At 37.4% G+C, this 13,051-nt stretch overlaps 1 protein-coding gene across 3 annotated transcripts in view; it reads right to left on the bottom strand.

Annotated features, from left to right (window-relative positions):
- Positions 1-5,463: 5,463 nt before the first annotated feature.
- TYW3 (tRNA-yW synthesizing protein 3 homolog) overlaps positions 5,464-13,051 on the bottom strand; it is a 34,713-nt gene continuing 27,125 nt past the window's right edge. For 2 of the 3 annotated variants that reach the window (XM_033225323.1, XM_033225322.1), the window contains 2 exons: positions 12,099-12,232; positions 5,621-5,935 (listed from right to left, as the gene is read on the bottom strand). In XM_033225323.1, the coding sequence (XP_033081214.1) occupies positions 5,719-5,935; positions 12,099-12,232 (351 nt within the window). In that variant the 3' untranslated portion in view covers positions 5,621-5,718. Of the gene's footprint in view, positions 5,936-12,098; positions 12,233-13,051 lie in introns of all 3 variants that reach the window. The other variant, XM_033225321.1, reaches the window with a different exon arrangement.

Genomic DNA, 13,051 nt, shown 5'->3' with positions numbered 1-13,051 from the left:
ATGCACTTTTTATTTTATTTTTAAATACGAAATCATCATATTTTAAAATGTTGATTCAATTAGAAAAAAATATACTCTGTGTGGGCCAAACAAAACATATCTGCTTGGCCATAACTTGGCCAAGTTATAGTTTATGACTTCTGGCCTAGAACCTCAAAAGCAAAAGCATGTTCCTTAGTTTCCCTCTTTTTTTTCAATAAGATTGACAACTTCATGTTTCCTCTCTCTTTTAGAACACAAAAGCAGTTAACTTGTAGGTGATATGGAGAATCCAGACCTTAGGAAGAAATGTTTGCCTTCATCCTGGAGGAAGGAAAAAAATCCTTGTATTTTGGATGGATCCACTACAATGAAAACAAATATAAAGCCATTCTCAATAGGCAGGTTATCGTGTGTATTAAATTATTACTAAACTGCTGTGTTTCAGTTATTGATATTGTTGATCAGGCATAAATAAAATAGTTGTGTGTTGTTTGACAATAGAAACATGTTCTGAGAAAAGGGTTGTAAGGTGATTTAGTCATGCAAATATCACTACTGGGCTACATGGTAGAGCCTATTGCTTCTAGGGTACAAACCTGTACAGCATGTTAATGTGCTGACTACTGTGGGCAACTGTAACAAAATGATAAGTATTTATGTATTTAAACATACCTAAACATAGAAAAGGTACAATTAAGATATGATACAACAGATGAAAAATAGCACACCTGTACAGGGCACATGCCATGAATGGAGCTTGCAGTACTGGAAGTTGCTCTGGATGAGTCACTGATTGAGTGGTGAGTGAATGTGAAGGCCTAGGATGTTCTGTATAAACGTATTACTCTATAAATTTTATAAACACTGTACACTTAGGTTATTCTACATTTCATTAAACATTTTTTCTTTCTTCAAGAATAAATTAACCTTAGCTTACAGTGAACATTTGGTTTATAAACTTTAATTTCTTAAAACTTTTTGACTGTTTTGTAATAATGCTTAGCTTAAAGCAAACACATTATACAGCTGTACAAAATATTTCTTTATATCCTTATTCTATAAGCTTTTTTTCTTTTTTTTTAACATTGGAAAAACCTTTTTGTGAAAAACTAAGAAATAAACACACACATTAGCCTAAGCCTACACAGGGTCAGAATCCTCAGTATCACTGTCTTCCTCCTCCACATCTTGTCCCACTGGAAGGTCTTCAGGAGCAATAACACACAGGAAGCTGTTATCTTCTATGATAACAATGTCTTCTTCTGGAGTACTTCCTGAAGGACCTGTCAGAAGCTGTTTTACAGTTAACATTTTAAGTAGAAGGAGTATACCCAAAAATAATGATAAAAAGCATAGCATAGTAAATACATAAACCAGTAACATATTTATTATCAAGTATTTCGCACTGTACATAATTGTATGGACCACAGTTTTATATGACTGTCACCACAAACATGTGAATAATGTCTTGTGCTACAGCTTTACAATGACCGCATCACTAGCAATAGGAATTTTTCAGGTCCATTATAATCTTATGGGGCCACCATATGGTATATGGCATATGGTCCATCATTGATTGAAATGTTGTTACATAGCTCATGACTGTATATGAAGGAAAGTTAAGGAGTGAATGGGATTCAATGTCTTCTCAGTTTTATGGCCAGCACCTGGTATCTCCTCACTACTAGCCAAAGAAATTTCTGTTACCTTACATAAACAGATTGGGAAGCAGCCCCTCTCTTCTTGGTCCTCATTCACATGTTCAGTTTATGGAATCTTTAAAATACATAGTTCTTTTGGAGATCAATTTAAATGAGTGAAGAAAAGTCAATGAGCCTCTTAGAGACATTTTAACCCTGTAGAATGTGTTGTCACTTCACCACAGGATAGGCTTGTTCCACCTGCACTCTCTCTTTCCTATGGTTCTTATTTATAACTTTTTTTTTGTTACTATTCATTTCTCTTTTCATTTACTGTACTGCCAGGCAGATATTTCTATATTCTGTCCACTAGACTAGAAGCAATGCTCCAGGCATTCTGACACTGTGAGTATCCTTTCCTGACAAAACTCCCTTTCCAGGACTGCTGTATATATTGGTAGATACGAATGTGCACTGCACAACTTCAACAAGCGCCATTGACATTGTCGTCTAGGGGAATGTTCCCTCCCAAGGGGTACAGAGTTCAACTTACATAGCTGAACAAGTTGCCAAGGTTTCCTGGACACTGCCTTAGACCCAAAGGTAAGGACTATAACTTACCTAAGCTCTTGCTTACTCTCCTATGAAGTGTGCACACGAAATCTATGGCACAGGTACACTGGAACATCTGTTCATGTGACCCCCTTTTCTTTCTCCATTAGAAAATCGTCCATTCTTCCTCAAATGCTCTCTTCAGGAATAAGTCTGTTATCAGTGAGTTCTAAAAGTGCTGGGCTGATTTTATCAGAACAACTCGGATGACTTGTTTGAAAAATAAAGATTCCTAGGCCCCAGAATTAAGATTCTGGTTTGCAAGATCTGCCGCGGGGCCTATCCTCTGGGCAACAAAGTGATAGTCTGAAGCTCCACACTTGTCATTACTGGCTTATGAGACAAGGAGTGTGTGCACGTGGAGTGGGGGGTGCAGGAAAGACCATGAGTGTGTGTATGGTTGGTGGGGGGCACGGGATACAGGCTTCCAGGGATTTCCTTCTCTCCTTTAGGCTGGAGAGAATCCAGTAGCCTGAAGCGAGAGCAGCAAAGCACACAGGCTGGAAGATGGGGCACAGCGTTGAAATAAGGCATCCATGGCTATCTGAATGGCCTTGCAAAAGTGTCCTCAACAATGAACCCAACAATCTGATACGTGATATTATCAGTACTTCCTTAAAATTAGACTTCTGATTCTGGGAAGATGGAATAGGCATACTTTTCTCTATTCCTTGTTTTTTTTTTTTTTTTTTTTTTTTTTTTGAGACGGAGTCTCGCTCTGTCACCCAGGCTGGAGTGCACTGGCCAGATCTCAACTCACTGCAAGCTCCGCCTCCTGGGTTCACGCCATTCTCCTGCCTCAGCCTCCCGAGTAGCTGGGACTACAGGCGCCCGCCACCTCGTCCGGCTAGTTTTTTGTATTTTTTAGTAGAGACGGGGTTTCACCGTGTTAGCCAGGATGGTCTCGATCTCCTGACCTTGTGATCCGCCCGCCTCGGCCTCCCAAAGTGCTGGGATTACAGGCTTGAGCCACCGCGCCCGGCCTTCTCTATTCCTTCTATTGACTGCAACTAAATACTCTGAGCATTGTATATAAAACAAACATAAGACTCTGACAGGTAGAGAGAAGAAAGTGGACCAGATAGGGATTTGGGGGATCTGAAGAACAGCACAGTGGCAAGTTCCCATTTTTTGTTTTTCCTCCTTACATATCCTAGACGAGGCACTGCAAAAGCCAGCAAACTGAAAGTGTCAATGGGCTCAGACAAAAAAAAAAAAAAAAAAAATTCCCAACCAAGGGCTGCTCTCTCTAGCCAAAGGAAAGGAGAAATCTAACAAGAGAGAAAGTTTTAGAAAATAACAGCTCTACTGGAGAGATCCAGCAGTTAGCCAAAGCTTAGGAGGCCAGTCAGGGCAAGAAAGTTGGGAATCGGCCGGGCGCGGTGGCTCAAGCCTGCAATCCCAGCACTTTGGGAGGCTGAGGCGGGCGGATCACGAGGTCAGGAGATCGAGACCATCCTGGCTAACACGGTGAAACCCCGTCTCTACTAAAAAAATACAAAAAATTAGCCGGGCGAGATGGCGGGCGCCTGTAGTCCCAGCTACTCGGGAGGCTGAGGCGAGAGAATGGCGTAAACCCGGGAGGCGGAGCTTGCAGTGAGCTGAGATCCGGCCACTGCACTCCAGCCTGGGCGACAGAGCGAGACTCCGTCTCAAAAAAAAAAAAAAAAAAAAAAAAAAAAGAAAGTTGGGAATCACCGTCTGATGGGTTGTCTACTGGAATTACTGTGATGGCTGGGATGAAGAAATGCAAAATGAGGGCCAATGACAGACATCTGGTAATACCTACAAAGTTATTACCCTTTGGTTTACAATTAAAACCACTTCTGAGTACACACACACACACATATATATGTATGTATGTATATATAATACCTAGTGTCCCTCCCTGGAGATTCCTGGGTTCTTTTTATATTTTTTTCAAGATGCTATAAATGTTGAAAACTGCTACAAGTATTGGAGGGAAAAAGAACCAAGGACTTGCCATAAACAGTGAGGTGATTCAGAAGACAGCATTCAGGAAGCCCCTGACACGGCAAATCACAAATGCAAGAATGGCCAACAGCACCACATGCTGCAGAACAGCAAGGAGATCGAGGACTCAGCGGAAGTCGTTTCTCAAACAATGAAACAAAAGATTGTTTGAAGATGTCCTAAGTGTTGTGGGAATACTAAATTAGGTCAGTAAATATCAGCATCTTATTTTACAGGCCCCAAAGAGAGCAGTCCAGAACAATGAAAGAAAAAAAGAAAAAAACCTTACAATAACTTCAGAGCTGCCTGGACACCGCCTCTGATTTTATTTAGAGGACAATAGATGTCCACGAATTCTACCTATTTTGAAAATGAGAATACAAACTGCTACCGGTTAAGACAAGCAAATGGCGGGCAAATCTAATTCACATAAAGTTAACTTAGGTAAACTATAACAATATTAGGAAATGCCCAAATCACAACTCAATGTTCACTACCTTTTATAATTTTTTGACACTCTAGTATTTTTATAATTTATTAGTTCCATGATTATCTAGCAATTTCCCTTTAAATATATATTTTTATGACTTGGTACATTCTGAAAAAACAGTATGAACTCATTCTCATTTTATCCTAAAACAGTAGATGTGCATAATGATCTATTAGTAAATGCTTTCGCATTTTAAAACTTGATACTGGCAACACTCCTATGGTATAAATAAGGTAATAGAATCACTATTATGGAGAAGAGAAAATAGAAGCCCTAGGAAATTAAATGATTTGCTCAAGGACCTCTAACTTCCATATAGAAGTCAGAATTCAAACCCAAGGCTTTTGATCCTTACAGTTTTTCATAGCACATTTGTTCTATTAGGACGCTTGGTCTTAGTAGTCACTTCTCATCAGGCTTAGTGAAAAACTATGCCCACGTGTTTCACAGAGACTGTGTCAGTGGCAGGCTCTGCTTTGTGAAAAATGCTGGGGAGAGAGGGTTCAGATATTTTGTCCTGAACACAAATGTATCAGTTGTTTTATCCACAAAGTCCAAAGGGAGGAAAAAACTTGTTACTGGACTCCATGGCAACAGAAGCAAATTTTGACCCCTCCTTTAAAGGCTGGAGGTTTCAAAATTAAAAGCAAATAAAATATTATTATAATTTTTATTTAAATCTCTCTGGTGTTAAGTGTTTCTTGAAAAGGTGTACTTAGTTTTCCTGTTTTGCAGAAGTAGAAATTAAAACAAATAAAAAGAGAGTCATTAAAAAATCACAATTTTATTTTTGCAATAAATCTCTATGTGACTAAAAAAGGCAGTATTCAATGAGCAAACACACAAAGCTATTTTAAAAAGACATCTATTTTCATAAGATAGGTTTCTCTAAAATGTAGAGAAATTACATCTTATTTTTCTAAATGGCTGATACACTTAACAAACTAAAATACTCTTATAAAGAGCAGCTTTATAAAACCTACTAGAAAGGTTACGACCAAGACACGTCAGAACCAAAGCTTAGTAGCCTTCAGGGAAGATGGTAATATCGATTCCTAGATCGTCATCATCATTTTCAAGTTCTTTATCATTTTCTTTAGTAATACACTGGGCATGTGCTTTTTCTGTTTTTTTTTGTTTCTTATGAGTATATGACGAGTTATTTTTCTCTTTGATCTTGGGATGTAAGTTAGTCATAGTTTCCCTTTCCAAAGCATGCTGTAGGCAGTTGTAAAACCTGTAAAGAAATAAGTACTACTGTTATATCTGTGTGTACTGAAACCAAATGATTGAAATACACCAAGAGCTTATAAGTTATGCAAATCTGGCTATGTCCCATATTAGCTTTATAAATATAAAATAAATCAAATAAATAATATGTTTTATAGGGAAATAAAAGCACTTTAGTTCTTTAAGAACAGCCCTGAAAATTGGATTGGAATCACCTCTTGACAATCTCTGTCCTACCTCACTTTCCATCCCAAATGTAGGGGTTGAAGAAAAGGGTAAAAAAGAATGGAATTATAATTACATAAATGTAATGGCTCATTTTAGGTAATTTGTGTAATGTATGAGGTTACAAATACAGATCACCTCTACATAACTAGAAATAACTGCTCTCAATATTTTTCTTTTCAGTTTATTAAGGTAGTCTGAATTAATGTATTTATTAATCCATATACCTATTTTTTCACAATTAGAATATTATATAAAGTTTTACATTGTTTTTTCAAGTTTAACATTTATTGAGAATGGCAGTATAACATTATGTCACCTAGACTGGCCTTTATTTATATTCAAAATTTTCCTGATACAAACAAAAATGTGGTAAGCATTTTTGAAAGTGATGTGAGTTTTTAGCCATTTCCTTACTATAGACACCTAGAAATATCATTACATGGTTAAAGGGCATAAACATTACAAGACTCTTGATAAATACTGCTTGTTTTCCACAATAGATATTCAAAGAAATATGCTTCTAATAGTTGCACTTGAGAGAGATCACTGCACCCATACGCTCAATATTCCTACCCAAAAATACCTTCTACCTGGATGGGTGGAAATGATATTGCATTATTTTAACTTTCATTTCTTTGTAAGTAAAATAGAATGTTTCTCATTTATTAGCTATTTGAATATTTAGTGTAAATTATTCCTTCCCTTTATTCATTTTTCTATTGGAGTTTTAGTGTTAGTTTTGTGATACAATAAACTGTAGGCTCTCTGAAAACCAGGCCTCGTTTCTTTTCTACCCTCATGTTAACACCTAACACAAAACTCTGCTTGACACAGTAGCCTTCAATCTATGTTGGAAGGCAGCAGGCAGCATGGTGTGTTGCATGCATTTGACACCAACATTCCTTTGGGAAAGAGGATGTCAGCTAATTCCAATTAATTTCCCACAGTCTTGATTTTTCACATTTATAAAGCTGGATATTATTATCCTGTAGTTATCAGGGTTGTCATAGGATTACAGATGATATATGTAAGTACCCAGAGAGTTAGTTATCAAAAATGACTACTTTTATAGAATATAGACGTCAAGAGACCAAGGATCCTATCTACCTGTCTTCTGTTATATCTTAGCATGCAGTAGAGTGCTGGCATCCTCAGTAAGACTATATTGAATAAATGAATGAATAACCCCAGATTAAAAATGTAACTATAAATGTATTATCCTAGGTCCCAAATTAGAATGATCTGAAAGTTAAGAAACTCCCTTGCCACTGCAGAGATCTCATCTTACTTTTATGTCCCATTCTAATGGGAGACTATGGCAGGAAATTTTTGATATCTGCAGAATAGATCTCTATTTGGACCAATTTTCATCTTTGTTTGATTCAATAAACAGGCTAGGTTCTACTTACAAAGCCTATAAAACTCGAAAACTCCAAATATCCACCTATTCCTAAATACATCAACTAACTCTACTACATATACAACATGATGGGTACATATCCTGTCCATTTCCAAGAACTTACACACTCATCACTGTACACGTTGATATCTAGTGCTGTGCTTGGCAAATAACGATGCCATTCATCACATTAAAAAAAAGGAATTAAAAAAGAATGTATGCCTTACTTTAATCAACCATTAAAGAACCTGAGAATTCAAAGCTATGTCCTTAGGGTACCAAAACAACCGGTAAAATGGAACAAAGATCCATAAAACTGAATGCCTTTAACAGCACCCAAATCACCTGTTGAATGCTTTGATGCTTAGAAATTTCTTCTGCCCAATACCCTACATCATCTCTCTCAATTTCAAAGTTCCACAAATCTCGAGGGCAGGGGTAAAATGCTGCCAGTCTCTTTGCTAAAACCTAACAAGAGTCACCATTGCTCCAGTTCCCAGTAAGTTCCTCATCTCTATCTGAGACTACCTCAGCCTGGATTTCCTTGTCCAAATTATAATCAGCATTTTGGTCAAAGCTATTAGATAAGTCTCTAGAAGTTCCAAACGTTCCCACATTTTCCTGTCTTCTTCTGAGCTCTCCAAACTGTTCCAACCTCTGCCTGGAACTGGTACCCAGTTCCAAAGTTGCTTCCACATTTTTGAGTATCTTTTCAGCAGTGCCCCAGTCTACTGGTACCAATTTATTGTATTCGTCTGTTTTCACGCTGCTGATACAGACATACCTGAGACTGGGCAATTTATAAAAGAAAGAGATTTAATGAACTTACAGTTCCATGTGGCTGGGGAGGCCTCACAACCATGGTGGAAGGTGAAAGGCATGTCTCACATGGCAGCAGGCAATTGAAGAGAGCTTGTGCAGGGCGACTTCCATTTTTAAAACCATCAGATCTTGTGAGACTTATTCACTATCACAAGAACAGCATAGGAAAGACCTGCCCCCACGATTCAATTACCTCCCTCCAGCCCCCTCTCACAGCACATGGGAATTCAAGATGAGATTTGGGTGGAGACAAAGCCAAACCATAGCACTATCTCTTTTTCCTTTGTTCATGCTGTTCATCTTTTTTATCTATCATGCTATCTCCCCCTTCCACAGAGCTCTTCATATAATAACCCTGCCTGCATTTTAGGCCCTGCTCAGTGACTTCTTCCATGAAGCTTTCTTTGATTACACTATTCCACTTCTGAGTATATATCCAATAGAACTGAAAGCAGTGACTCAGATACTTGTACAATCAGCATCAATCATCATTTATCACGAATGATGTTCATAGCAGCATTATTTACAATAGCCAAAAGGCAAAGACACTTTAAATGTCCATTGACAGATCAATGAATAACAAAATGCAATCTATAAATACAATGGAATATTATTCAGTCTTAAAGAGAACCAAAATTCTGATACACGTTACAGCATGGATAAATCCTGCATTAACTAAGTAAAATAGGCCAGATACTAGAGGATGTATATTGTATGATCCCACTTAGATGAATTACCTATAATAGCGGAATTCATAGAGAGAGAAAATGGAATAGTGGTTAACAGGGGAATGCAGTATGAGGAATGGAGAGTTAGTGTTTAATGGGAATAGAGATTTAGTTTGTGATGATGAAAACGTTCTGGAGATGGACAGTGGTGGCAGTTGCGTAACAATGTGAATGCACTTAATGCTACTGGTAAAATGATAAATTTCCTATTACGTACATTTTATCACAAAATAGAGTAAAAAAAAAAAAAATCAACCATTGAAAGTGGATTCAATTACTTTTCTTCCAGATTTGCTTTATCAACAATATTACATGACAATATATTCTGCCCCTTTATTGTGCATTTTATATAATATTTTCTCATTACACAGTTGGTGAAAAGAACATGGCTAGTTTTATGCTACTCATAGCCAGATGGTGGTTTCATCTGACCCATGTGCTGACTGCTTATTAACAGATTCAAAGATAGCCTTCCTCTTGTAGTTAGTCAATAGCTATCCAAAGTTCTCTAGATCGTTATGTATGGATTGTCTTCCTACATCTCGTGTCAGTCCCTGTCTCTTCCAGTCTCCAAATTAGCTGTTTCTAAAGCAGGCTGCTGCTTGAAGGTCTTGTCTTGACAGCTCCAGAAATAGGAACCCAATGGATAAGTCTCTTCCCACTAAGAAGTGGGCTTAGGAATTGTTTCTCATGAACAAGGCCTTCTTTTTATTAAAAATATTTTACCTCTCTAATTTTCACATTTCTAGAATATTTCTTATTGCTGAAATGTTACTCAGGAGTTTTTGAGTTTTTGAAATTCTCTGAATTGTGAAACTTTGGTCCTTTGGCAAACCAATCTTAGTACTTAATTAATGTCTGATTGCATAACTCATCACCTCCAGTATTTTTTTCTCTTTTCAACATCAGAAGAGTAACTCTTTTTCTGCATTTGGCTGAACATACAGCTGTTCCCAAAGGAGCTCCTTAATTTGTTCTCACTTTCTAAATTCACATGTAATCTTCTAATCAGTATCTTAAGACATTTTTACCCTTCTTTAATTTTTCCCTGATTTTATATGATAAGCATGGCTCTTAATGGCAGCATGCACATTATAATCTCAAAACATATTTTTGAGTCAATGGATTTAAGCATAATTTGATTTTATAGTTGGTGAATGTGGCTCAATTAACTTCACCAGGTGTATAGTTAGTTGATCTTGGGCTCTATTTATAAGCTTGTTAAAATTCAAGTAAGGAAATGAAGAAAACTGATTTGCTACCTCCTATGTTTTAGCAAACAGTCTCACTGGATTACAATTTAGTAAGTGGTAAACTTATGGAATGGTACCAGTAAATACTCACGTATAATAGTCTGTAGTCTGGTGGAGTGGGTTGTTGCTTATTTAAAAGTATTACTTTAGTTAGAATACTTGCTCAAAGCATTTTGTGGCCAGGTTTTTGTGGTCAGTTTTTCTCAACCAGGGTGTGGCTGGAAAATTAAGCTCTAGTACCCTAAGACAGCCATTGTAAGTAATGAATTAACTTCTCTCCAACGTATCTAAAATAGTACATGTTACATAAAATCCTTGAGATAATTCAGAAAATAGTCACTCAAATAACTTGGTAAATTGTGTGGTTCAAATGAGGAACCCCAGCTGAGAAAGCCTGGATGGTGATATTTTTATGGTTATAGGTTTATTCTCCATCAATCAAAGACGGAGAAGGGCTATCCTGTCCTGAGAGTCCAAAACATAACAGGGTCAGGGCAGTCATTATAAATACACTATCTAATGAATATAATAATTATTCTTTAAGATAGGTATTTCCCAGAAGTCAGAGATAAGAAAATTGAAGTCCAGAGAGTTGAGCAATTTGGTGGAACCAGACTGCGTAACTCAGAACCAGGATTTGAACCCAGTTCTGCCTCGGTGGCCTACTTCTACTTCACTTCACCCTTTTACACTGCTACCACTAGCACTCCTGGCCTTCAATGCTTCAAAAAAAGTTCTAAGTATTAAAGAATCTGAAGCATGCAAGTTAAGCAATAGGAATCCTTTGCACTTTACAAACATGATTTGATAAAGAATGGCTTAGCAGACAGGCATGGTAGAAGTATCCTGAATGAGGCTATTACGATGGTCGTGAAGGAGAAAAGCAGCAGTATGGATGGAGACAAAATGACTGAAGAGATATTCAGGCAGCGATTGACTGAATGGAGGTAGCCAAAAGGGTGGGGAAAAGAAAAAAAGAAAATTATAAATGACATCAAAATGGCTATTACTCCTTGGATAACTCAAAACTGTGCATCTAGCTGATGGCAGGTCAGTGGCATTACTTTCATATATGAAAGACAGCATAATATTTACTACTTTATATAAAATCTTTATTCTTGCGAAAAAGTTGTAAAAAAATAATATAAAAGTTTCCTTTGCCAGGAGGTAATGATGAAGAACAAAAGAAGTATGGAGATGTGAAATGAAAACTATACCTTCCTACTTAGAAAGTTATGGCAATTCTAGATCTAATCTATGACAAGAGTTTGGTATTAAACTAGCCTAAGCCAGAGAAGTGAAATATTTATCAGACAAAAAGCCAACCAGGCTGTTCCCCTAAACAGGAAAGTCTAGGTAATCTCTGATAGGTCACATCTACGGGTAATGTGCACCTCTTCCCTGGCCGCCTTCAAATTGATCAGTTACGGTTCCTGTGGCTGCTGGGCTGTCTTTCTGGAATGATTATGTTTCTCCCCTTTATGCCGGCTTCTGGTGGTCATGTGCCCTACCATTCCCTAGAAAGCCTCTTCCGTATGCTCTATTTAGTGACCATGGCAGCCTGACCTACTCTCATCTATTACTTTGATCATCTTTTTATTATTAATGATAATAAAAATATTTTTAATTATCTACAAATAGATGAGCAGTTAGCATTATAAACTGAAGATGGTATGTACTAATGTTTTCAAGGATGACCTAGGCATATAAGAATAACATGGAAATACCCAGTTAATATACCTCTCAATTCTTTTCTTGTTTTCCTCCATTTTTTGATTTGCCACATTTAACAGGAAGTCAATATATTCCTCTGTCACCATCAGTTTTCCTTTATGGCTTAATGGAACTTCTAAGCCATGTGTACTCCGGACAGCCTACAAGGAAAAAACAAGTTAGATATGAAGACTTAGATACCAGAGACGCTGAAAATAACTCAAGAAAAGTCCCAGTCAGGGCTGTGTTTGAACATACTTTAGTTCCATTACAGCAGTTAGGTTAGTGCTTTGATAGAATTTAGCTGAACACAGTTAAAGGAGATTAAATAAAATTTTTTCCATCATCTACAGTCATTTCTAAAGAAAGACATTCTATACATTATCTTTCAGAGAGGCAGATGATATCAAAGAATCAAATAACTTTTAACAATTTCAATCTCACTATAGCTTAGAAAGCCATAAAACACAACTTAAAGAAAGAAATAAAACCTCAACAGAAATCTCAAGCGAAAATCAAAAGGAACTGGATGCCAAGGAGTCTCAGTGCTCTTGGAGCAGAGCACAGTTACAAGAGTAAACCATGCCTCCTCTATCATACACAGGAGCTGCTTCTCAATGCTTTAGGGTTCACAATCTTAATAGCCCTGTTGATGAAACAGTCAACGTGTTCCAAGTAGAGGCAAACACTAGATAGAGGTTAAGAACAACCATACAAATGCTGTAAAAATTATTTTGAGAATAGAAATTCACTCCATAAACTTTTTTTTTTTTTTTTTTCAGAGTTTCGCTCTTGTTGCCCAGGCTGGAGTGCAATGGCACGATCTCAGCTCACGGCAACCTCTGCCTCCCAGGTTCAAGCGATTCTCCTGCCTCAGCCTCCAGAGTAGCTGGGATTACAGGCATGTGCTATGCCCAGTTAATTTTGTGCTTTTAGTAGAGACAGCGTTTCTCCATATTGGTCAGGCTGGTCTTGAACTC

The sequence above is a fragment of the Trachypithecus francoisi genome, unplaced genomic scaffold (genome assembly GCF_009764315.1).
Source record: "Trachypithecus francoisi isolate TF-2019V2 unplaced genomic scaffold, Tfra_2.0 Lachesis_group12, whole genome shotgun sequence".
Taxonomy (NCBI): domain Eukaryota; kingdom Metazoa; phylum Chordata; class Mammalia; order Primates; family Cercopithecidae; genus Trachypithecus; species Trachypithecus francoisi.
This window is presented reverse-complemented; position numbering and strand designations above follow the sequence as displayed.